General features: G+C 49.4%; 2 protein-coding genes across 2 annotated transcripts; both read right to left on the bottom strand.

The window, feature by feature from the left end:
- Nucleotides 1-2: 2 nt before the first annotated feature.
- LOC117864246 (plasmodesmata-located protein 8) lies at nucleotides 3-3631 on the bottom strand. The gene is made up of 2 exons (XM_034748282.2): nucleotides 2527-3631; nucleotides 3-427 (listed from the first exon to the last, which is right to left on the bottom strand). Exons 1-2 carry the CDS (start codon nucleotides 3308-3310, stop codon nucleotides 318-320), a joined length of 894 nt encoding a protein of 297 aa, XP_034604173.1. The 5' UTR covers nucleotides 3311-3631; the 3' UTR covers nucleotides 3-317.
- Nucleotides 3632-6142: 2511 nt separating this feature from the next.
- Nucleotides 6143-7300, bottom strand: LOC117833734 (uncharacterized). The gene has a single exon (XM_034713366.2). It carries the CDS (start codon nucleotides 7115-7117, stop codon nucleotides 6512-6514), a length of 606 nt encoding a protein of 201 aa, XP_034569257.1. The 5' UTR covers nucleotides 7118-7300; the 3' UTR covers nucleotides 6143-6511.
- Nucleotides 7301-21927: the final 14627 nt, after the last annotated feature.

Genomic DNA, 21927 nt, shown 5'->3' with positions numbered 1-21927 from the left:
GGTACTTTGCAAGCAGGCCAGGTTTAAGATCAAACAGAAACATAACTGTTGTCCAAACAATTTGAAGAACGCAAGAAATTTAATCTACGTCACCGGCAAAATGCGTGGATGCGGCTCCATGCATCCACGCGATGATACTTTGTTGCTCTATTCGAAGCAGCTGCTTTCGAGTGGTACACAGTCAATTTGACGGCTTCACAGGAAACCTTCCCTTGAACCATCCATCGATCTCTTCCTTGTGAGATAGCTAGCCTCCGTTTCTTCTTCCTTTTTTTTCAAGCCAGGCGGCAAGAGAAAGATACTTGAATCAGGAGCGCTTAATTACAAGCTTCTCTAAGGAAGGAGATGAACACCACGAGGAGTGCTAGCCCGGCCATGATACCGATTATTATTGCCAAGGTCCTCCCAAAGTCATCTCCCGAATTATCTGTCACCAAATAGTAGCATGTCGTATCAAAAGAAAACTAGATTAGCACACAGCTGCGTACAAAATAAGAGGAAAATATCAGCAGCACGTCGTATCAAAAGAAAACTAGATTAGCACACAGCTGCTTACAAAATAAGAGGAAAATATCAGCGAAATGCTCTCTTTTGTTTAGTAGAGAATTAGCCTTTAGTCTCCAGCCTCGCGCGTAGCTTCCTTGCCATCCCACCTACACACCACATCTGACTATATAGGGGATGCTATCCTTTTGTATTAACTCGTGGGGGACCCTTTTATCCCGGTTGGAAACACCAACCGGGATAAAAGATCCCCTTTTATCCCGATTGGTATTACAAATCGGGATAAAAGGGTTCGAGAGATTTAGCCATGTTGCAGTCACCTCGTTGGGGACCCTTTTATCCCGGTTTGAAACACCAACCGGGATAAATGACCTCCTTTTATTCCGGTTGGTATTATAAACCGGGATAAAAGGCTCTCGACCCGGTTGGTGTTTCAAACCGGGATAAAAGGCCTCTCAGAGGTCCCGGTTGGTGAGCCCCCCACCAGTGACCGAGCTTTAGTCCCGGTTGGTGAACCTTTTGTCCCGGGCTAACTTTAAATCGGAATAAAAGGGGGCGCATCGAAAGCCAATTCTCTCCTAGTGGCTGTGTGCCTGTGCGATGGTCCTCTACCAATCGAGCAGCATGTGTCCCTCTTAGAAAATACTTGTTAGGGCAACAGCAATACATACGGACTAAGTAGTTTATATGAATCATGAATGGATCTTATGTTAGTATAGTCTTGACTAATGCAATTGTCATAGTGTTCAAGTTATATATGGACTATATAGGTGAGAATATGGCAACCATAAGGGAATTACAAGAGAAGAGACAGGAAATGAGAGAGAATATTTTTCTCCTTGTTCCTTATGACCTGTTCATATGCTGTGTGGAATACGTACTCTCGCAATGTTTTAGTCATATAGACTGCTTTTTATATATCATGGATGATCTTATCAATTTCGAGATTGAATTCATGATAGATTCATCCTGACCTTTACCTCACAAATAAGGTTCCACTTTCCTATTTTTAAATAAAGAAAATTCTATTTCAGTATTTCAACTAAGCTAATGTCCCTGGGGCCTCTGCATCAGGAGAATGCACGCAGTCATTACTAGCATCTGGATAATTCTAAAATGGAAGGGCAACATATAGGGAGGACTCGCAAGCGCCGGGTAAGCAAGCTAGTGAGTAGCTTAGAGGCAGTGTGCTTTGTAACATCGACCAAAAGGCCGCAAATGCCGTGGGCATATATTCTCCCTGTCCTCTTTATCAGCTTTGGAAGTTTACCAGTTCAGAATCTATTCTCAGTTCCACGTCGTCTCACTCATCACTGATCGCACTCACACTAGCTAGTTGCTCCCAGCGACTAATGCGCACACCTATTGGACCCCTACTCTTTCTATTTTTAAGATCTGGACTTTCGATGACAAACATGTTCAGTCTTACACTCTTACAGATTCGAGTTCGTGCGCCTCCAAATTTATTGATCAAAGAATGCGAAAGTATATAGCATCTTTTGTACGTATTTAAAAAGATAAAAAGAATGTTAAAATAGCCAACCCTTGTCCTTTTCAGCTTAGACCCCGTTTGGATCTTTAAAATTGAATTCCATTCTAATGATCATAACTTAGACATAAATTAATTAAGTTAATAGAATTGTACGTGGAATATATTTGTATATTATTGTTGGTCATATGGAAGAGATACTTATGTGCTGCACTTCTGCTATAATGTGCTGCACTTCTACTATAGGGAAGCGAGTTGAAGAACGTGCTATAAGTTGCACTTAGAAACATAGCATGAGGATCTATAGAATCAATTTCCATCTCCCACCCTATGAATTTAAGATAAGCTTATATCTAAACATTGAAAAGTTGTGAAATGCCACGTTCCAAAACAAATAGCCTATGTAGATTTCAATTCCGTCAAAATGAAGGGATCCAAACGGGAAATGTAGTATAGTTTGTCTCTTCCATTTTTTCTAGTCGGTGGTTAGTACGTGAAAGTGCGACCATTGCATTTTGCATCCACGAACGTACCTTGCGACGATCGGTAGTAGTTGCTGTTCGCCCAGTACCTCACGGAGCACTGCACCAGGTACAAGTCGGCGGCGAGCGCGGCGCCGCACGTGCCCGCGAGCTGCGCCACCGCCTGCGACACGCACGCGGCGCAGTCGCTCGCCGGGACGCCGCCGACGCACTGCGCGACGCCGTGCACGGGGCCCGAGGCGCTCACCTTGTACCCGCCCGACGCGGTGGTGGTCCCCACGCCCTGCTGCAGCTCCGCCAGGACGGCGCCGCGGGCGCTCAGGAACCCGGCGTCGCCGCTCGTCCCGGCGCTGCACCGGCGGTACGCCACGGAGGCGTCGGCGGCTTCGCGGCCGACGAGGCCGCGGGCGCCGTACCGCACGAAGCACCCGTCCGACTGCAGCGACGCCGCGCGCGCGTTGGCGCACACGGAGCCGACCCGAGCCACCGTGTCGCGCACGCAGGACACGCACTCGCCGGGGCGCAGGTCGCCGCGGCACTGGTACAGGCCGTAGGCGGCCGACGCCGGCGCCGGGCCCGCGCCATCGGCCGCGGCGGCCACCGCCTCCTCCCCGGCGGCGCCAGAGGTGAAGCTGCTGTAGGTGGCGCCGGAGGACGCGGCGGAAGACATGGAGGCGAGGAGGGAGTTGAGGTTGCTCTCGAAGGCGGTGTTGGGCTCGTACCTGGACGGCGAGCACCCGGCGTAGACGAACGTGCCCGGCGCCGCGTTGGCCGCCGGGGCACCGCCGACATGGACGAGGAGGACTGCCGCGAGGCAGCTGATCTGCAGGTGCATGGGTGAAGCTACTTGTGCTTAGAGCACAGTGCCTAGCTAGGATAGGCAAACTCTCCTGCGAGTTTTTGATTCGGTTCTCAATGTCTGCAACGTACTACGGACGTGTGGGCTTCTTCTACGGCTTAAAACAAGACGCTGGATCCGTAGCTCTTTCTCTGGAAGTTTCTGCGGCAGTGTTGCACTGTTGCTCATATCGGAGATTCTTGTACACCGTCACGACCAAAAGCAACTCCATTTTCGGGTAGGGTGCTGAGGGCGAGCTGGTGCGCGAAGGTGAGCGCGCGCTCGCAGAGTTATCGCCGCAACAGTTGCTGCCGTTTTGACGAGTTCTCGCACAGACGTCCTGTCCTGATATGGGCTTTTGCGTAACATATAATATGGGCTTTGTTGTGGACATTTCTATGTGGGCCTAACAGGCCTGTTATCTAGCGTAGGCGAGCGAAGACTCTGGCTGGGCCCGGGGGGGGGGGGGGGGGGGGGGGGGGGGGGGGGGGGCGCGGGGCGGGCGCTGGCGCGTTGGCTGGGCTTGAGTCGATGGTCTTTACCTGGAAAAATGGCGTTTGTAACGTTCAGCCAAGTCTTGATCGTACCCACTAGCATCCCTATCCCACTGTACATTCAGCATTCACGTATCAGCAGCAGGCACCTAACCTGCGCTGTGTAGTCAGTTGATGCACGTATCAGATTCAGTACTGAGTACTGCACTACTGCTAAACTTGTCCCCGTCTGTCAACGAAGGGAACGAGCGGCTAGCAGAATTTGGCCCTCTAGTTTGTCATTTTCAACTTTAATCTGCTCCTCACTAATCATATGGCCATGTGAGAGAAAGCTAAGATATTTCTCCTCCTCATGCTAGTCGTGTACTACTACGAGCCACTGCAACGGAACAGAGCAGGTTTGCTGGCGTTCCCAGGTCAATCTACGCTCATTCTGTGAGGAATTCCTGCCCAATAATTTTCCTAGACTGAAATTTCCATGAGGCCTCTCAAGCCATTTGTTCGCGTCTGTGCGGGTTGTAAGCATGCATGGATCGCTACTCTGAATGCATGCGCCGACTCTGTAGCCATTGCAGCAGGATCAATAAAAATGGAGCTTGCTTAATTTGACAGTTTATCAGCCTCCTGTGTTTCTGTCTATGAATTCGTCACAAAAGGTTGCAGTGACCTAGTGACCTGAATGATGAAATGGTGAACGAAGAAAGGATCAAGACAGAAACAGCTGGGTAGCTACATGTCATCATGCAATCCTGAAAGACAGCTAGATACGCAGGTTAGCCTACATGTCGACAGATAGTCGAGGACTGTCGTTTGCTGATCAGTCTGCTTCGAGGTCCAACCTATGTCCTCGCTGTATGATTTGCAGGTGTGAACAGACCTGGCTTCACCGGTTCACCACGATAATGGAAAGGAAAACCGAAAATGACCGTTGTCCTACCTCTTCGCCTAGCCGATCTTAGGACCATGCATGTGCTCTACAATTACTCCACAAGTTAAAAAATGTCAACCTACCATGCTGGCCCCAAAGAGCGAGGCACTCGTTGAGCCGTCGTGATTGTGGACGCAGTTTCAGAGTCCTGAAAAATCTTCCCCTGCCCTGACTTCTGAGGCAAGATGGATTAACGCCGCTAGAAAATTTGCTCTACAGAGGGTTCAGACCCTTTCTCTGACAGTTTGCTCACTCCTCGCCACACAACACTAGCAGTAGAGTACCACCAACGCAAGTTTCAGCCCCGTGTACGATTATTTTTCGCACTGGCGCCTACAGTCACTCTCATTCAATCATTCCTCTTCTTTTCACCCTCAATTTGAACGGTCCAAAGTACACAAGTACCACGATGCAGGCACAGAGGCGAACCTACCCGCCGCTAGCGCTGATAGCAAAAGAAAACAAGCATTTGGAAACCCTCTGTGGACGGCATGCTACGCTGCTGCGCTCCATTCGTCCGGCATCTCCCTTGCTACGGTCCAAGTGGCAGAAGATAACGTCTTAGCCGCGTGCCCCGCGGTACCCCAGGCTTCAGCCTTCTCCTTCGGCTACGTAACGTCGTTGTGGAGCCCCCGGTGGCCACGGGGGGGATAGCGCACGCGCAAGTGCACGGCGAAGTCAGCTTGATGGAATGGAAGCTACCGAGAGGCATCAAAAGGACAGCGATGGACACCAGCGTGCTTGATTGCATATTTTGCAAGCCCCACTTGGAATTCAGTCTTGACATACCGAGATGGACAGCGAACTAATCCAAGTACCCGTCCCAGTTCAATGCAGGATACACTAGCGATATCAAGAAATCCTAAAGGATGGATGCCATGGGGGCATCTCATCTGAGGAGATCATAACTAACAGCTCCAACATTGTATATCATTCGGCCTATGATATGATAGGGTAGCTTGCTTACTTGGACCACACACCGTCACCGTGGAGTGGAGAACTACGGATACCAAACTCCCTGTTTATAGAAACGGAAAGAAACAAACGAGTTACACGACGGTGATCGCATATCGGGGTTGCAGCAGGCAGCAGCTCAGCGGCCGCCGATACTACGGGGCCCGCGGCGTTGCAGCATCAGACAAAGGCCGCGCACTGTTTCAGCTAAGCCTTTGGAGATGGAGGGCCAGGTGACCTGCCGAGGTTGCTTGCAACACCTTCCGACCGGTTGGTTGTACGGACGAATCAGTACTAGTACGAGAATCGGTGGAGCAGTTCATGGCCTGCAGAAGATTCTTGGGATGGTCTCTAGCGGATTGAACATTGGGGACGAAAACTTAGTAGTAACAACAAGGATCATTTCATGGGCTCCAGGTGTTCCCTTTTCAGTGCAAACAAATCACTTCAACATATGGAATCGATGGGTTAGTTCCAGCAAGCAAGAGAATCACCAGATCACACGCCTGACGTACAAACTTGATGCTTTCTAACATGGACTTGCAAGTTGTGTTGGAATCAGACCTTTTTTTTTTTGCTGACCCTAGCTAAACAATAGCCTGCCCTTGTTCACCTCTCAAACTAAAACTATGCCTCCTCGCATCCCATGCACATGCTCAATCCACACAAGGAAACGGGGCAAGGAACCGAAAAAAAGTCAAAACTAACGACAAGAAGAAAAAAAAATAGCAGAAGGATCGATAATCCCCATGGGACTCAGGATCCTCCTCTCCTGAGGGGCATGTGTGTATGTACACCGGCCACCGGGGTGGCCACGTGCTGCTACCACCAACCGGGAACCTTCTTCCCGCCGCCGCCCGCGGCGGCCACTGCGGCGGCGCGCTCGAACCGGGACGCCGCGCACGGGATGGTGATCCCGCCGGGGTGCTCGAAGCCGAACTCCTCCTCGGCCTCCCGCAGCAGCTCCCCGAAGAGCGGGTGGTTGAAGTACACCACGGGGACCACGTACCGCATCGACTCCCCGCCGGGCTCGGCGCCGCCCACGTACACCGCCACCTGCCCCTTGGGCGTGGTGGCCTCCGCGGCGGCGTCCTCCAGCAGCCGGTCCTTGGCGCCGCCGCCCCCGCGCCGGCGCAGTTGCAGCCTCATCCGCCGCGCCAGCGACCGCCCCCACGTCAGCATCCGCGGCGAGGAGGCGTCGTTGTCGTCTCGCTGCACCACGAACTGCTGCTCGTGCTGCTGCTTCTTGGCGCACACCGCTGCAGCCGCCAGGGGGGACCTCTTGCTGTTGGCGCCCCCTGCTGCTTGGAAGGGCTGCAGGCGGAGGTACCCGCGGCCGCGGCGCCGCCGGCGGCGGCAGAGCGCCCAGCGCCAGACGCTGAGCAGCTTCCGGCCGAGCCGGAACCCTCCGTGCCGCCTCGTCAGCATCGCACCGGTAGCTAGAGCGAAGAAAAGGGAGCGCACTCGACCGTGCAAAGCCGCCTCCGCTTTGTTGCTGTGCTTTGTGTCGTTAGGAGGAGTGGAATAAGCGACGTCCGAATGGCTAATGGCAAAGGGAGCGCGACAGCGCGGGTTATCTTATAGGAGTAGGCCGGAGCTGCTGCGCGAGCGCGAGCGCGAGGCCCTGGCCGCCTGAGCACGAGCGAGCGTGTGGGCGCGAGGCTGGCGGCGGGGCCGCGTGGGGTGCGAGCCGACCGCGCGCTCGGCCCGTGTGGGGGTGCGAGTGATTTCGATCGTTTCGGGGGCGTGATTCCAGCGCGGTTTATTTGGGTGGAACATGGCGTGATTCGCTTCGACGTGGCGAGCCCCCGGGCTCCCTCCCGTCGGTCCCGGTTGTTGGTGGTTTTGGACGGTGTGATGCACACGGTGCGCAGCGTGCTTGCAAGCGGGACGGCTCAACCTCAATCGGTTGGTTTAGTTTTTCTTTCTCGCCAGGGTCCGCGGGGGCATATGTGGCTTAGAGAGTCAGAGGTCTCATCGAGGATTGTACCTTCCGTTTTTTTTGTTTATAATATATATAAGTGGAATAAATCAACCAATGCTAACGTGTTTCAATGAGCATTTGCCAAATTTCATGCATACTTAATGAAACTCTCCGGTTGATTTATTTTTTTATTTGACTTGATATACGATGCTCTTGTACAATACATCTACATATCTTCGGGAGTCCATAGAAAGAATATTTGAAATTAGAATGGATGGCACAATGCACCATCTCACGATTCTCACAGTGGACGTGGTTTGGACGGTTGTTCGTTGCATCTTTTTCCTTTGATATTTTCCCTCCGATAAAACTTGCGGCAATCTAGTACGGTCATTTCAAATTTTTTTTGAAGAATTAGCGACGTCCTCATCGGTGGTTGTAAAAGCATCCCTGATGAGCGCACGATAGTTTAGGTCCAAGCCAATGTGCAACAAAAGAGAAGAGCATGCAAGTGTGCAATTGTACGCGGATGGAAGCGTGTCACTAGAGGCGAGCAACTTGGAGCTTAATCTGTAGAGTGGTGGATAAATTTATTCAGCGTGCGAGCAGGCAAGTTGCATACCCTGAATGAATCTTCCGAGTACATTTTTGTCAGGATTTTTTTATGCATACTTCAAAGTGAAGTTGGAGGCAACCAGGGGGAGAGGGCTCTCCCAATAGGACTCTGTAAAGCCCCCCTCCCCCCCCCCACTCTTATCCACTCGCGTCGAATCTCCTTTTCCGTCATCTTCATTTTCCCGCCTCCTGCGATTCCCCCACACCCTTGCCTCGCAACCGGCTCATGCGGCGTCCCCACCGCCGGAGCCCCCGCCCCAACCACGGCCTGCAAGCCGGAGCCAACTCCTCCGCCGCCAGCACCTCCCTCCCGTCCCCGGCAGCGTCCGTGCTGTCGGAGCCGCCCCCAACTACCACGGCTGGCGCGAATCGAAGAAGCTCGCATCCCACCGCTCGCGCCTCCCTCCTGTCTCCGACGGTGCCACGACGCTCCCGCCACCAGCCCTACCCAACCGACCTCCTCCACCACCACGGCGGGCGGTGCCGTCGCCACCCGCCGTCCCGCCCACACAACACCGCCGCCGGTGGTCCGGCAGCCTCCCACGGCCATCCTTTTAGATCCCAGCTATAGATGCCCTCCCCAACCCCAAACCTGGAAGCCCTAACCCCAATCCCAAACCCTAATACAAAGGGGAGCTCGCCGGAGTTGAATTTGTCGCTGGCGAAGAAGAGGAGGTCGTTGGACCGCTCGTCGGATAAGAAGAGGAGGTGGTCAAAGTAACAAATTGATTTGTTACTTCATTGAGTGGATGAGGTACTTCTTTGATTTTTTTTTCTTTTTTTTCCTAATCTCTCCTCTCCTTCCTTGTATGGTCCATAATGGGAGGGTTCTCGCGTTAAGCTAAAATGAGAGTCCTCGTTTTTAGGGCTCTCGTTTTAGCTTTTGCGAAGTGAAATTGCGTTGGCCCTATCGATAATTCGAAACGGAGCAAAGCGCAGGACGCGGATCCGGTCCCACCTCGCCATCATCTCTCTCCGTAAGCCGCTGCCGCGTGCTGCGAAGTCTACTTGACTTGGTTAGATCGATGAGTCCACGCCCACGCCCTTTCCTGGAAGACCGTTCTGGGTTGCAGGCTGGCCTAACAGTCCGATTATTTGTCCATTTCTTAATACAGTTTTATTCATGAGCAGAACGTTCATGTGTAGTGTAGGTTTCTTCAGGGCCGATTCGTACTCCTAAACAAAAACACTTTTTCGTGTGGTACAGACGTATACTGTAGTGCTGTAAGCAGTTGGACTTGAAGCGTTGAACAGTACGGAACATTGAAGGGGCAAGGGTAACTTGTAATCGTTAAAGGAAAATGTCTTGCGAGTTACGGCGTGCGCGTGTACAAGTCTGCAGCACGTCAGTATCTACTCAAACGACGGACAGGGACGCCTGGGAAAGGTCGGCACAAAGGGACGAGCACAGGCCTAGATCGGCAGCCACCGGACAAAGGCGTAAGCAGTGTTCGTCGTTCCAGGGTTTCCCAACGCCTGACGGGTGCACGGAACCGGGCGTGCATCATGCCGGGAAAAAAAAAAGGAGCAACATGCCCGGCTGAAAGCTAAAGGCCACTGACCGCGGACACTTGGGCGTGCCTGATTCCCGGTGCGGAACTGCGGCCTCGCGCCTCCGTGGTCGCCACTCTGCCACTGATCTCGACATGGAGATCCCAGCAGCGCGGCCGTGTCCGCCGGGTTCGTGCACGGCGGCTGACAGGAAGATTTGCGCAGTTCTACCTCTGCCTGATGGTTGGTGCTTGCCTCCGGTTGCGGTGGATCCCTTTAGCTGATTCGGTTCCCGTGCGTCAAGTGCGACTGTTTTTTTTCTTCGCAGGAACAAAGTGTGACTGGTTATTTTTCTGTCTTTATGTGAGATTCGCCTTGGATGTTACAGCCAGGAGCACATTTTGGGGGCAGCGATGCCAGCAAGTACACCTGGAAGTGTCAGATACTCTGATCACGCTATTTTCTTTTCGCTCTTCGGGAACGAGCCGAGAAGTGCGATGCTAAGGAAGGCTGTGTTTGGCATAGCTCCCACATATAAGTTCTCCGCTCATCCTGTAAAATAATTATCTGAAATGAATTAAGAGGCTGGAAGCTGAAAAAAATAACTTCTCCTAATTCTGTGAAGTGATTCTCCATCTTGATTTTAAGAGTTTATACTAAAGAATAAAAAAGAATCACTTTCAGCCACATAATCAATTCTCTTGGAGAATCAACTCCCACAGATAATTAGAGTAAGATGGAGCTCTACCAGACATATCCGAAGTTTCTTAGTACCCAGGGAGGTTGTCTCTGTCTCTGCATTGATCATTGATAAGGTAAAATCAAAATGTCATGTCAAGAATTTAATATTTTTGGCGTTTCAATGCTATTGGAAGGTATCTAAAGTTTAAGTTGCAATGAAATTTTTTTAAGATAATCTAAGGAGGGATAGAGGAGTTCATGAATTGCCACTCCATTCAGTGCCATTTCAGGGTATGCCATTCGAGGGGAAAATTCGGGACATATCGACCAGAGTCCTGTAGCATCGAAGCTATGGATGGTGGTAAAATGGATAACGAAGTGGAAGAATAAATTGGATTTTCATATATGGGAAAATGTTAATGGACGCCATTCAGGAACATCAACCGGTGACACGGCTAGATGGTCTTACATTTTATCTCCACGCTTCCTTGACAACTACAATCATCTTTCATTCATAGAGTCTTAAACCAATATCGTCCGGTTTCAGAAAAGAAAAGAATTATTGTACGGGAACGCGGGGAGATTTTTCGCAGATTATCTAAGCTGCTTTTGTCAACTACATGACGATGTGATCAGTTTGAAATCTGCCCCCATGTTCCACGTGAGAAATGCTCTGCATCTGAGTCAATCAAGAAACTGAAAATGACATCTTTGTAATGAAAAAAAAATAAACGAAGGTTGATAAAACTCGCTCTGAATTCAACCTTTTGGATGGTCCAAGAAAGCTCGCTTTAAATGGATGGAGGAGATGGGGTTTGACCTGCGAGTCCCCTCTCTGCTTACTCCACCGCAAGCCTCTCATTAGCGGGGTGGCGGTAGTAGACCAGCAGTACGGCACGGTACGGAGATCGGCCGAAGTGCCGTGGCTTGCTTTCCCTCCTTCCTTCCAGCCAAAAGTAACAGCAATTGACGGACCAGCAGTGCCCGCGTCGTGGGACCGCAACGCCGGAGTAGGCTTTCTTTATCTGAATTATTGTTATCCCGGTAGGCAGACGCAATCTCCGTCAAAAGGCTAAAATACGAACGAATCACCGAGAGGACGTACCGTACGACACTCGACGTTCTAATTTAACACGATTTGATGCAAACTCCGTGGTGAGGACGCCGCTGGCCGGCCAGTTGCCGTCGAAATCATTCGGCGGAATCGCAACAGAAATGCCTGGTGCCCTGGTCTGCTCTGTTCGGTTCCAACTGCTGGCGGAGGGCACGCACAACGAATCGATCTGTGCGTTCTGCAGCTGCTTCGCTAACCGTCAGCTGGTATGGCATCGCCATCTCGATCTAGCACGTGCGGCCCTACCGATCGATCAGAAAGGTCAGCTCTCTCCTTCCAGTCCAAACTCTGAACAACTCGATGGTACGCAAATTGCCGAGTGCTAACGATGTGGGAGGAGAACATGAGACAGGGAGCACTAGCACTACCAGCCAGCAACAAGTCGGCAGTTCGAGACTGACCTAAGAGCCCCAACCACTTCAATAGAAAACCTCCCTGACGCCGTCGTGATATCCTACGCAGCATGCATCCATTCACCCCGCGCGCGCATGTCATCCCAAAGTGCTCAGAGCCGCATCAGCTAGCTGATCAGTGCCCAAATCAAAAAATGGGAAGCAGCTGGCGGGCGACGCAATGGAGGCGCGACAACGCCAAGCTACCCGATACTTTTAGAGCCGTACTCTGACCGTACTTGCCGTGAAAGAGCACAGGGATATAGTATAGAAGTCGCCGATCGGTTTGTTTGCATTGGATCACACGGACGGCGGCTTACTTTCGCGTAGATAAGAGGTGTGGAAACCGCGAAACAAAGCGCAAGTTGATTAAACAAGCGTAAAAGGAAGAAGACAACCGGCAAATGGCTCGCGTCATGGATTAAGGCTAAGCTGTATTGATTGGAGTGCTTGGTTAAGTCATTGGTTGGACCTGACGAGGATTACGGGCGCGGATTAAAGAGATTGAAGGGCCCATGCAATTAGTTAATTCCTTTTATAAAAATTAATAAAGGACCCACCGAAGACTTTTTTTTTCATCTTGCGCGTTGTTGCGTATATTGACATACGATGATCACTCTTGCAATTAGTTATCTTTTAAAGGTGGTTTGGCAGAAGATCATTATTTGCTTAATTTGTGCATAGAACAAGAAATGCTACAGTGGTGCTAGAGTAGTCTCGTAGTTCAAACTTTTAGCTTATGAGCGAGATAAGTTTGTGAAACAATTCTCTTACCTCCCTCTTCCTTCTCTGCATCATCAAAATCCATATTTCTCTCACTTTTTCCACATCATTGATAATCCAACAATTATGTTCTATGAGTCGACGTATGAGTCTGGTTATTTATACCAGTATAATTTCCCTATGGATCCAAATGCAAGTTGATGAATGGAAGTGGCAGCACCAGGGCGATACCATGCGTGCAAGCGTGGCACACCACTGTCATCTTTGGTTTGGATGCATGCTAAAGTGACGTTGACTGAGGTCTTGTTTGGGAATCTTGTGCTAAAGTTTAGTACCCTCAAATGGAGTGTTAAAGTTTAGTCTTCTGGGCTGTTTGAGAACTATGCTAAACTTTAGCAATTGTATTGATAAAAGACTCGTTTACCCCTCCTTTCCCTCCTCTCTTTTACCCCTCCTCAACTTCTTCCTTCATTCATAATCTCAATCTCAAGATCCTTCTTGCCCCGGCGGGGTGCGGCCGCTCCTTGCACCGGCGAAACAAGAGGCGGAGTGAGTTTGAGCACCGGTCAGCCTTGAGCAGCAGCGCGTCGAGCATGGCGTCGGGGTCGGCCGCGGGGGGCGCTACCGCCGCCTCACCGTCGAACATCCCGGAGGCCGCCACCTCCACCATCTCCGTCACCTCCGTGTCCCTCCACCCGCCCTGCCGCAGCACGGAGCCGAGCTGTCAGCGTGCACAGCGTCACGGCGGGCGCCTCGCCGGACAACGGCAGTGCCAGCTTGAGCTCCGTGAGGCCCGGGAGCACGGCGACACCGGAGGCCCGGAGGTGGGCCAGCACCACGGCCGCGACTGGGGCGAAGGAGTGCTGGCCGTGCCGCGGGGATGCCGACGCCGACGCTGACGAGGGCCGCAACGCGGCGGCGTTGACGGAGCTGTTCATGGAGGGAGGCATGAGCGTCTGGACCGGTGTCGGAGGGAGGCGTGGTGGCTTGGGGAGGAGACGAAGCCACGACTGGAGGGGAAGGTGTGGCGGTAGGGTCCAGATCCGATGGCCGCCATCCTCTCCACCTCCTCGACCGACCCGACCGCGCTGCTCGGGGAGGCCCAGATCCGCCACGCACGCCGGCGGGAGGGGGCGACTGCGGAGGCATGGCCGGCGGAGGAGGCGGTGCTGGCGGAGGCAGCGGGGCCGACGGAGGCGGCGTGGCCGATGGGGACACGCGGTGCGGGAGGGAGAAGAGGGGCAGCAGAGGGGAGAGAGGGGGGGCAACGGTGGAATACAGTGGGCAGGGGACCACTTTTAGTAGGTTTAGCAAAGTTTAGCACTCCTTGGGTGTGCTAAAGAAAACAGGAGTGTTAAATTTTAACACACACTTTTAGCACCTCTGTTTGGAAACTCAAGTGCTAAAAGAATGCTAAAAGTAGGAGTGCTAAAGTCTAAAATTTTTAGCACCTCTTTTCCAAACAGGTCAGGAGTTCTCTTGGAAAAGTAGTAGGTAATAATGGCCTGGCCCTACGTACCTCGAAAGGACCTTACGTACAAACTCACTGTACCAGTACTTGCTTGCATGGCAGATATTTTTTTTCATAGTCTTAAATAATGACGAAGTGGCACCATATCTTGTGGGTGGTATCTTCTGGAAAAACTTTGGGCGTGAGAACCGCCCCTGACTATGAGCATATGTCTGAATAATATAAAGTCAAAGCAGGTACCTAGCTGCAGCGAGCAAAACCGGCAAGAACGCCCGGAAATGGGGAGAATGGAGAGCTGGTCAGCTTCTTTGATTTCTTCATAAGCCATACATGCAGGTGTCGCCTTCCTGCTCGAGTACTCAATTTTCAAGTTGCCAAACGGACGATTGCTTCCCAGAATAAGCCTCGATTTCTACCAGAGACCTTGGACAGGCGGCAAGTACAATACTTCCGTACTACTTCTTTACTCAAAGAGCTAACAATTTGACTAATGCAAACCATGCACAGTTCTTTTTACTCTTCCAAGATAAAATAAAATAGATAGGATATGGTTGTTTCTTTATAAAGATCGTATGTTATTTTGTTCCAGAAATGTAGTGTAGGTCTGACACCAAGCATCATACAGACCATCAGTTATGGAAGGTATATTCTTGGTATAAATTGACACTTTTTTTTCTGACAAAGCATTGACCGGTTAGTCATTATTGGTACCTGGTTACAACTAACATTCATTGATCACCGAGAAAAAAAATTGGTACTTCTGAACCTCGAGTAATATTAAGCAGAGCTAAAAAGAAAAATCCGAGGCGGATCAACGAGGATCCATGCATATTCGGTCGTCGCAGTCACAGAATGATACCGGCCAGAACAGTGCCACAGCTGCAGCGCGGAGATCTGCAGAGATCACACCGATGATTCCAACTCACCTGTTCCCAACAGTGACCTGTTGTTTAGCGGAGACAACTCAAATCTCCCCTAGTAATCCGCTGCTAAGCATTATCATATATGTACTTTGTTCAGTCTTTCTGTGCCGGCTAGTGACCTGTTCCCTGTCAGGCATCCTTTGTCCCCCTGACTCTATGGAGCTTGGAAGGCCAGTAATCTGTGCTCCGTTTCAAGCGGTGCATTAGCGTTTTATTTTGGCCCTTGGCGGCCATTTTGGCGACTAACCATGCCAGATTGCTGGTTGATAAAGGACGCGTATAACAGCACGATGAAGCTCCTCCATACGTAATGCAAGAATTACATCATGTTAGTGCTAAATTATTCCGCAGTGCGTTCGCATTGCCCTCTGATTGCCGTTGGGATCACATGTTCAGGTCGGATTCAGTCAGTGATGTTTCCTGTAGGGCGTCTGTTGGATGTAACAGGCCGTACTCTTAAGTGGCCTTTTCTGTGCAGCAGGAGCAACCGATGCGCCAATTGCAGTCATGCCTTCACATATGAGCTTTCTCATGGTCGATGTTCTCCATTATGCAGGAGTAACTTAATAATATCGGAAACCGTTTGAGTCTGAACTCAGGATACCATTAATGATACTTTTCCCTTTCAGTTACAGAGACCTCAATCATAGAGCTTCCTCCAATTAGTTTCTTTTATGGTTAACATAACAATGACCCTTGCCAATTTGCTGGTCCCAAGTTGCTGCACGAAAAATCGCAGCTTCCTTGACCAACTGATCGGCTGACCGCGACGCGATCTCGTGATTCTGCTTGGTGCCCCGGTGGGTATGCCGCGTCAGCTGCCTTCTTCTCCAATTCCTGGTCGCCGTCGCACTCAACGTCGGCGTCGCGGCTCAGTTATTTCGAAATAGACCAGTAAACTAGCGTCGTTCATGGCGTCTTTCGCCCCATCATTTATCTGCGCCTTGCCTCCGGCTCCATCCGATTGAGAGTGTGATTGTGACTGAATCTGCTCTTACTGAGATTTTCATTCGGTCACCACTCCTGTAGGGCGTAGGCTGTAGCCTGTAGGTTTCTGTTTGGGGAACGCTATTGAAAATTTCTCTGGCGATGCCGATACGGATTCACACTGGTACGGGCAAACGCTAATGGAAAGAGCACATGTTTTACTTCCATCCTTCGTTTTCAGAGGAGTTGCAGCATGCTTGCTGACCAGTTTACTTGCACACAACAAACCTCTGCAAAACGTATAGGAAATATTGAAAAGCAACAATGGGCTTTTGTGCAATATATGGGCTGAATTTTGGGCCTGTTCTGAGAAAACTGGGCCTTATTCTTTTGGTCCGTCTCTTCAAGTCACGCACGGGTTGGAGCAAAAAAAGTGGGCTCTTAGGGGATGTTGACCCACGAATTTGTTGGTTCATTTGAAATTTTGCCTGGTACATTCCCAAAAAGGAAAAAAATACCAGATATCCCCTTGCCTGGACACTGTACCGGGTCCTTTATTGATGACCATTGTACTTTGCTCTATTGTTTTTGTAGCCTATTAGTACTAGATATCCCCTTCCAAACGGAAAGAAATGGAAAAATGGCGCTTGATGATGATCAACTAAAGTCAATTTCATCAGTCATCATTACATTAGATACAATAGATGACTGTCCACGGTTGTTAGGTACCAAAAAAGAATTGCGGTTCCAGTTATCAAGCCTGCAGATTTCACCGGCTGTTTCTAAAGCTTTGGACAGCGATAGCAAACTACAACAAGTTTTTAATCCACTACCTCTCCGTAGGCTATCGACAGCTGTTGTTCCCGCAATAATGAACACCAACATTTCACCCTTACCAACTTCACCGTTACAATGACGACGACAATACCTCCCCATCTGTATATTAGTACTAGTGTACACATCGTATCTAGTGGCAGCCAGCCCTACGAGGCTAACATCACCTGCTGGAGGCTGGAGCTAGCTGACGACCAAACCAACTCTGAACTCCTTTATCAAAAAAAAAAACAACAACTCTGAACTCTCTCTCATACTCTCCAGGATACTTAAGGTCATACTGCATACATCACTTGCTGTTGGGCGATCACTCATTACCTTTGGCCTGCCTGACGCTGCCCTATTGGACCATATCATGTCAATGTCCACCGTGTTAATGTATGACGCACCCAAATGAGGAAGTCACGTACAGGACCAAAAAAAAAAGGCCGAACGGATTAGCTAAAATACAATCCCTGATAGGGAAGTGCGCGCACTAGTCTAGTATACTGATCGAGCAAGCCTTGTACACTAGACGCATGTACACCACCCTAGCTATACAACATGAGTACACACCCCGCAGACACGCGTACCAAACGCCATCTTTTTTGGGTTTCTTTTTTGCAAGCTCGCTGCTCTCCCAAGTGACCAATGGCAGCCACACAGAAACACTTGCAGCAGCGGCCGGTAGCAGCCTAGCAGGTAAAAGAAAAAAACCTAGCTGGCTCGATGCATCTGCAGCCTGTTCTTCCATGATAGTGTATACAGACAGCTAGGGAGGAGTATAGGACCACCATTTTTTGCAAAGCCTGTACTGCAAGCTGTACAAATACACTCGGCGCAGGAAAAGGCTGTAGAAATACGTGCCAGGCTCCAGAGACGTACACCAGAAATCAGAGCCCATGAGCACACTGCTCTCTGCCTGCGAACCTGCACCGTGCACCCCTCCTGTCCCCCTGGCTCTGCTGTGATATCTCTCCATGACATGTGGACCTAAACTGCGTGGCGGGCCCGGAAATAGATCTGTAAATATCTGCGGGCACGCGGTTCCGCAGCCTTTTTTACACTTTTCCTCGCCAGTTTTACATGTGCGTACACGTACTGTACGCGGTATGTATAGTTGGTGGCGTAGAGCCGTATGCTGCCATGCCATGATGGCGTACACCGAGCAGGTGGTGGGTGCGTGCAGCGCAGCTCAGGTGGGGCCCGAGGAGGATTGGCCAGCCCGCAACGTCCCCTTCTCATTGGCCGGCCGCGGGGGCCCGCGGCGACCAACCCGGGAGCGCCACGTCTTCTCCCCGCCATCGCCATGAAGGAGTAGATGGCTAATGATTTGTGGCGGCCCGACCCAGGGGTGATTTGCCCCCCCGGGTAATTACCCGGCTTGCTTTGGAGTTACCATGATGCCGTAGCATCATTGAGCTTAACCACCTCGATCCGCACTGATATCGTCGGAGATAGCACGGAATTATTCGAGGAGATCGCGCCTCTCTTTTTACCGCGATGCAGACACCGCAAAGCTAAGATCTTTGTTTCTTGCTACCACGTCAACGAAGCTAAAAGTTTTACTACTCCGATCCAGCACGAGTGGCGGTTTGTTGCATCGGGTGCCGGCGATCCTTGCGGCCGGCGGTGCAGCAGCGCCTGTGATGTGATCTGATCTCCTTTCTTACCAGACGACGAAAGTTACAGCGAGTGGCACTCGATGAGGTTGAAGAAAGGGAGCAAAAGTTACAGCTCGCTCTCCATATGGGCGGCCTTTCTATAATTCTGCATGCAAGTGGATAAGATGTTGTGTCCGCTGGGCCCCACGTTTCCAGGACGGGAAAGGCTGACGTTCCATAGATGGGCAATGCAAAATAATCTATCATGTCCATGCATCGATCAAGCAATGTAATGTGTGCAAGATCAATAGATGGACCATGAAGGCCATCCACTCAAGTCATGCTAGTGAACCGCCTTTGGATTTCATATCTGACCACACATTAGAACAGCAAAAATCGCTATAGATATTTTAATATGATATGACAATACATATATGTCTATTAATTTGATAATTTCCCTAATAAAATTTGCGACAAATGTCTTGCCGCGCATTCAAAAAAATATATGCCTTATGTTAATTTAGCTGTAAACCTAGTAAACAGTGCTAAAATTACTGTTTGATCAGTGTAAAGTTTGTTTGGCAGGGGGCCCATAGGCCCCTTTGGCCATGCCTAAGCTCCGCCCCTGCTAAGATGTTTTGTTGCAACTAGATTTTTGAGAATTAATGTTCTCCACGCACATTTTCGTTTTTCATAGACTCAATAACAGCGTATAAAAATCAAGCTTTAACCAACACTTAATTATATACTAAAAAACTGAAACAACTGGATTTGAATTTCAAAATGTACAACTTTATAGTTTAATAAATATTATTTACCACCAAAATTTAAATTTGTACAGTCATTGTTCCACTAAAAGGATTGCACTCATTGTTACCACAAGAGAAAGGGACACAGTGCAAACAACCTTGACAAGGATCAGCCAACAAACACAACGCACAACTATATCATGGAAAATTGGTGATGAGAATTGAGCATGCAATAATGGTCTAGTCCATCGGCCATGCAAACCACAAGTTCACAACTACATGGTGCGCCTTATTAGCAAATGACACCCATGTGAAGTTTCCAGCAGTGCTTACTTTTAAAAAAAAGAAAACAAGCTCCATACGTGCTAGTACTCCCTCTCCCATGCCATTTTCTAAGGCGTTTACACGTTTTTTTATAAAGACGATATATTAGGCACCGCGACGGGTACCGATGGGTTCTACGTCTCTTGTACTAATTTCTGCAAAATTATATGAAAATCTTGCATTATATTTCAAACGAAGCCCGAACATTGCCAAAAAAGAAAAAGATGGAGAAACATGGCCATCTAGCTCTACCCACTACTGGTAGGCTAGTCTAGTCTAAATTTGGAAGTAGCAGTAGCACGATGGGTGGTAGAATTCTTGGCCGGCCGGCGCCGCCTCACGCTCGCTGCTACACCTTTTGCACCTGCCGTCCGTTGCTGGTTGGGCAAAGTCTCTGACAGCACACCGCTGTCACCGCATGTGGCCGGAATCGCAGCCGCAAATATACATCGTACTACTACTATTTCATGAGATGGAGTCGTCACGAAGCTCCTAACTATATATATATAAACCAACATAACATTGCTACAAATTAAAGTTCCAATCCCGATTCCAGAGTCCAAGAAAAATCAGACGGCCGCTATGCATCGGCAGACCTTGATCGATCCAAATTGAAACAGTGACGCAAGATGATCGTACACACAGCAAGCAGATTATTCCATGCGTACGTGTGGCTCGAACTATACACCCACAGCCACAGACGACGGATACGATCCGACCCTTTTGCTTCACTTCTCTCCAAGAGATCGACAGATATACTGCATACAAGATGCAGCCAATGGCTAGCTAGCGTCCACCCAAATGCTTCCGAGGATTAATGCAACTTGTAGATGTAGTGGTCCACATATATCTTGTGCCTCTTCGATCGGTCGATGGATCAGTCGGTCGCCGTCCGACCAGCGAGGCGTGCGTTTGGTTTATATATATGTATATAAATTCGATCGATCCCTTGTCCGTCAATGCATATGGGATTGGAACCCAAAAGTCTGCTCCCGACATCGCCATCATGTCGCGCTCGCACGGCCGTGTGTACGTGTCGACCGGCCGGAACATGAGTTTATTTTGTGGGACAACTTTGTTTAGTTAATTTGTTTGTTGATTAATCCGTCAACTTGCACCGGCCCCATCTCTATAGCTAGCTAGTCATGCACTTGGTACTACTTGTTTAGGATATGACGGAATATGTGTAGTGAAGGACAGCATCATATGTCTGCGCATATCTTTTTTTCCGGTTTCAAGAATAATATCGTACGTGTGCATGCGCCACACGAGAGTCGTCTGAAACCATCCGTGTGTGTAAATCCTGGGCAATAGCAACAAATTTTGTCAGCATCTAAAATAAATAAATGTCACGAGGAATAATCAAGTTTTATCAGTTTAACCAGCTGATATGTTTTTTTACTCTTTTACATGTTGTGATACATTAAATTAATGTAATGATTAATAATATGAGACCTTTTAAAATGATTAAGTTGTGGTGCAAAATTGTCTTCAGTAAAGATGGATTGAAAATAATGTAAAGTCCGTTGAACTTAAAATTAAAGTTCAATTAAATTTAATTTATAGAATCTGTGTGAAGGCGTGAAGTTAGGTTCTTTGATTTGTGGAAGAACATGCCAACCTAGGTTTGGTGCTCATATTTTCGGCTAACCATTCTTTCACAGCGGTATTTGACGTATCCATCGATAGCGACCCATCTATGGTACTTCGTTAATCTTGTGGACATTGCATGCGTGCATTTATATGGGGAGTGTGTGCGTGCATTTGAGCAATTGCATCCTACTCGTTTATGACAATGTATCAAAAGTTGTATAAAATACACGTATTTTTTCGAAACATGACAGAATCATCATTGTTGAGCTAAGCATGCATTTTGACTAGGTCACATTTAGATCTACTAACAATACTATACATGTGTAAGAGCGATGCATTCATTAAGTCCTCTATTCTTTGTGAGGCCATTAAGTCCTACAAAGATCTTGCTGCATATCCAAGCATTGGATTGTGGCTTGAACTACAGAGCAACAGTCGTGCACGTGAGTACTACACAGATATCACAAAGGCGCGGGTGTGAGTTGTTCCATCCGACTTCTTGAGAGAAGAAACATGCATGTGCAACAAAACCTCTCTTTCCAGCCATCCAGACGTCGTCCTGATTGTTTCATATTTGCGTGCGAACAAAGCGCGTGCATGACAAATATTGAGGACCGCACTATACTTCGATCGATCGATGACCTATGCTATATATGCATGCCCACAAAGATTTGCTTCAAGTGCTATCTTGCTAGTACTGCGTCTAGTCACCTAGGTAGCGCACGTTTTGATGTTAGCTTTGCTGTAATGTTCATATCATCAGGACCATCCCCAACGATCGACAAACATGCGCGCCTTAGCTTTTGCTCATCAAATCTGTAGAGCCCTCGATCGATCAGTTTGGCAAACTTACCGACGACGGATTAGTAGGCCCGGTATCTTCGAGAAGCCCCG

This window comes from Setaria viridis, chromosome 1, assembly GCF_005286985.2.
Source record: "Setaria viridis chromosome 1, Setaria_viridis_v4.0, whole genome shotgun sequence".
NCBI classification, from domain to species: domain Eukaryota; kingdom Viridiplantae; phylum Streptophyta; class Magnoliopsida; order Poales; family Poaceae; genus Setaria; species Setaria viridis.
This window is presented reverse-complemented; position numbering and strand designations above follow the sequence as displayed.

What these genes read in the sequence shown, in the direction of transcription:
- LOC117864246 (XM_034748282.2), bottom strand. Translation starts at nt 3,310, where the DNA reads ATGCACCTGCAGATCAGCTGCCTCGCGGCAGTCCTCCTCGTCCATGTC. An exon ending in CTACTACCGATCGTCGCAAG is followed by an intron (nt 428 to 2,526) that starts GTACGTTCGTGG and finishes ATTTGGTGACAG; the next exon opens with ATAATTCGGGAGATGACTTT.
- LOC117833734 (XM_034713366.2), bottom strand. Translation starts at nt 7,117, where the DNA reads ATGCTGACGAGGCGGCACGGAGGGTTCCGGCTCGGCCGGAAGCTGCTC.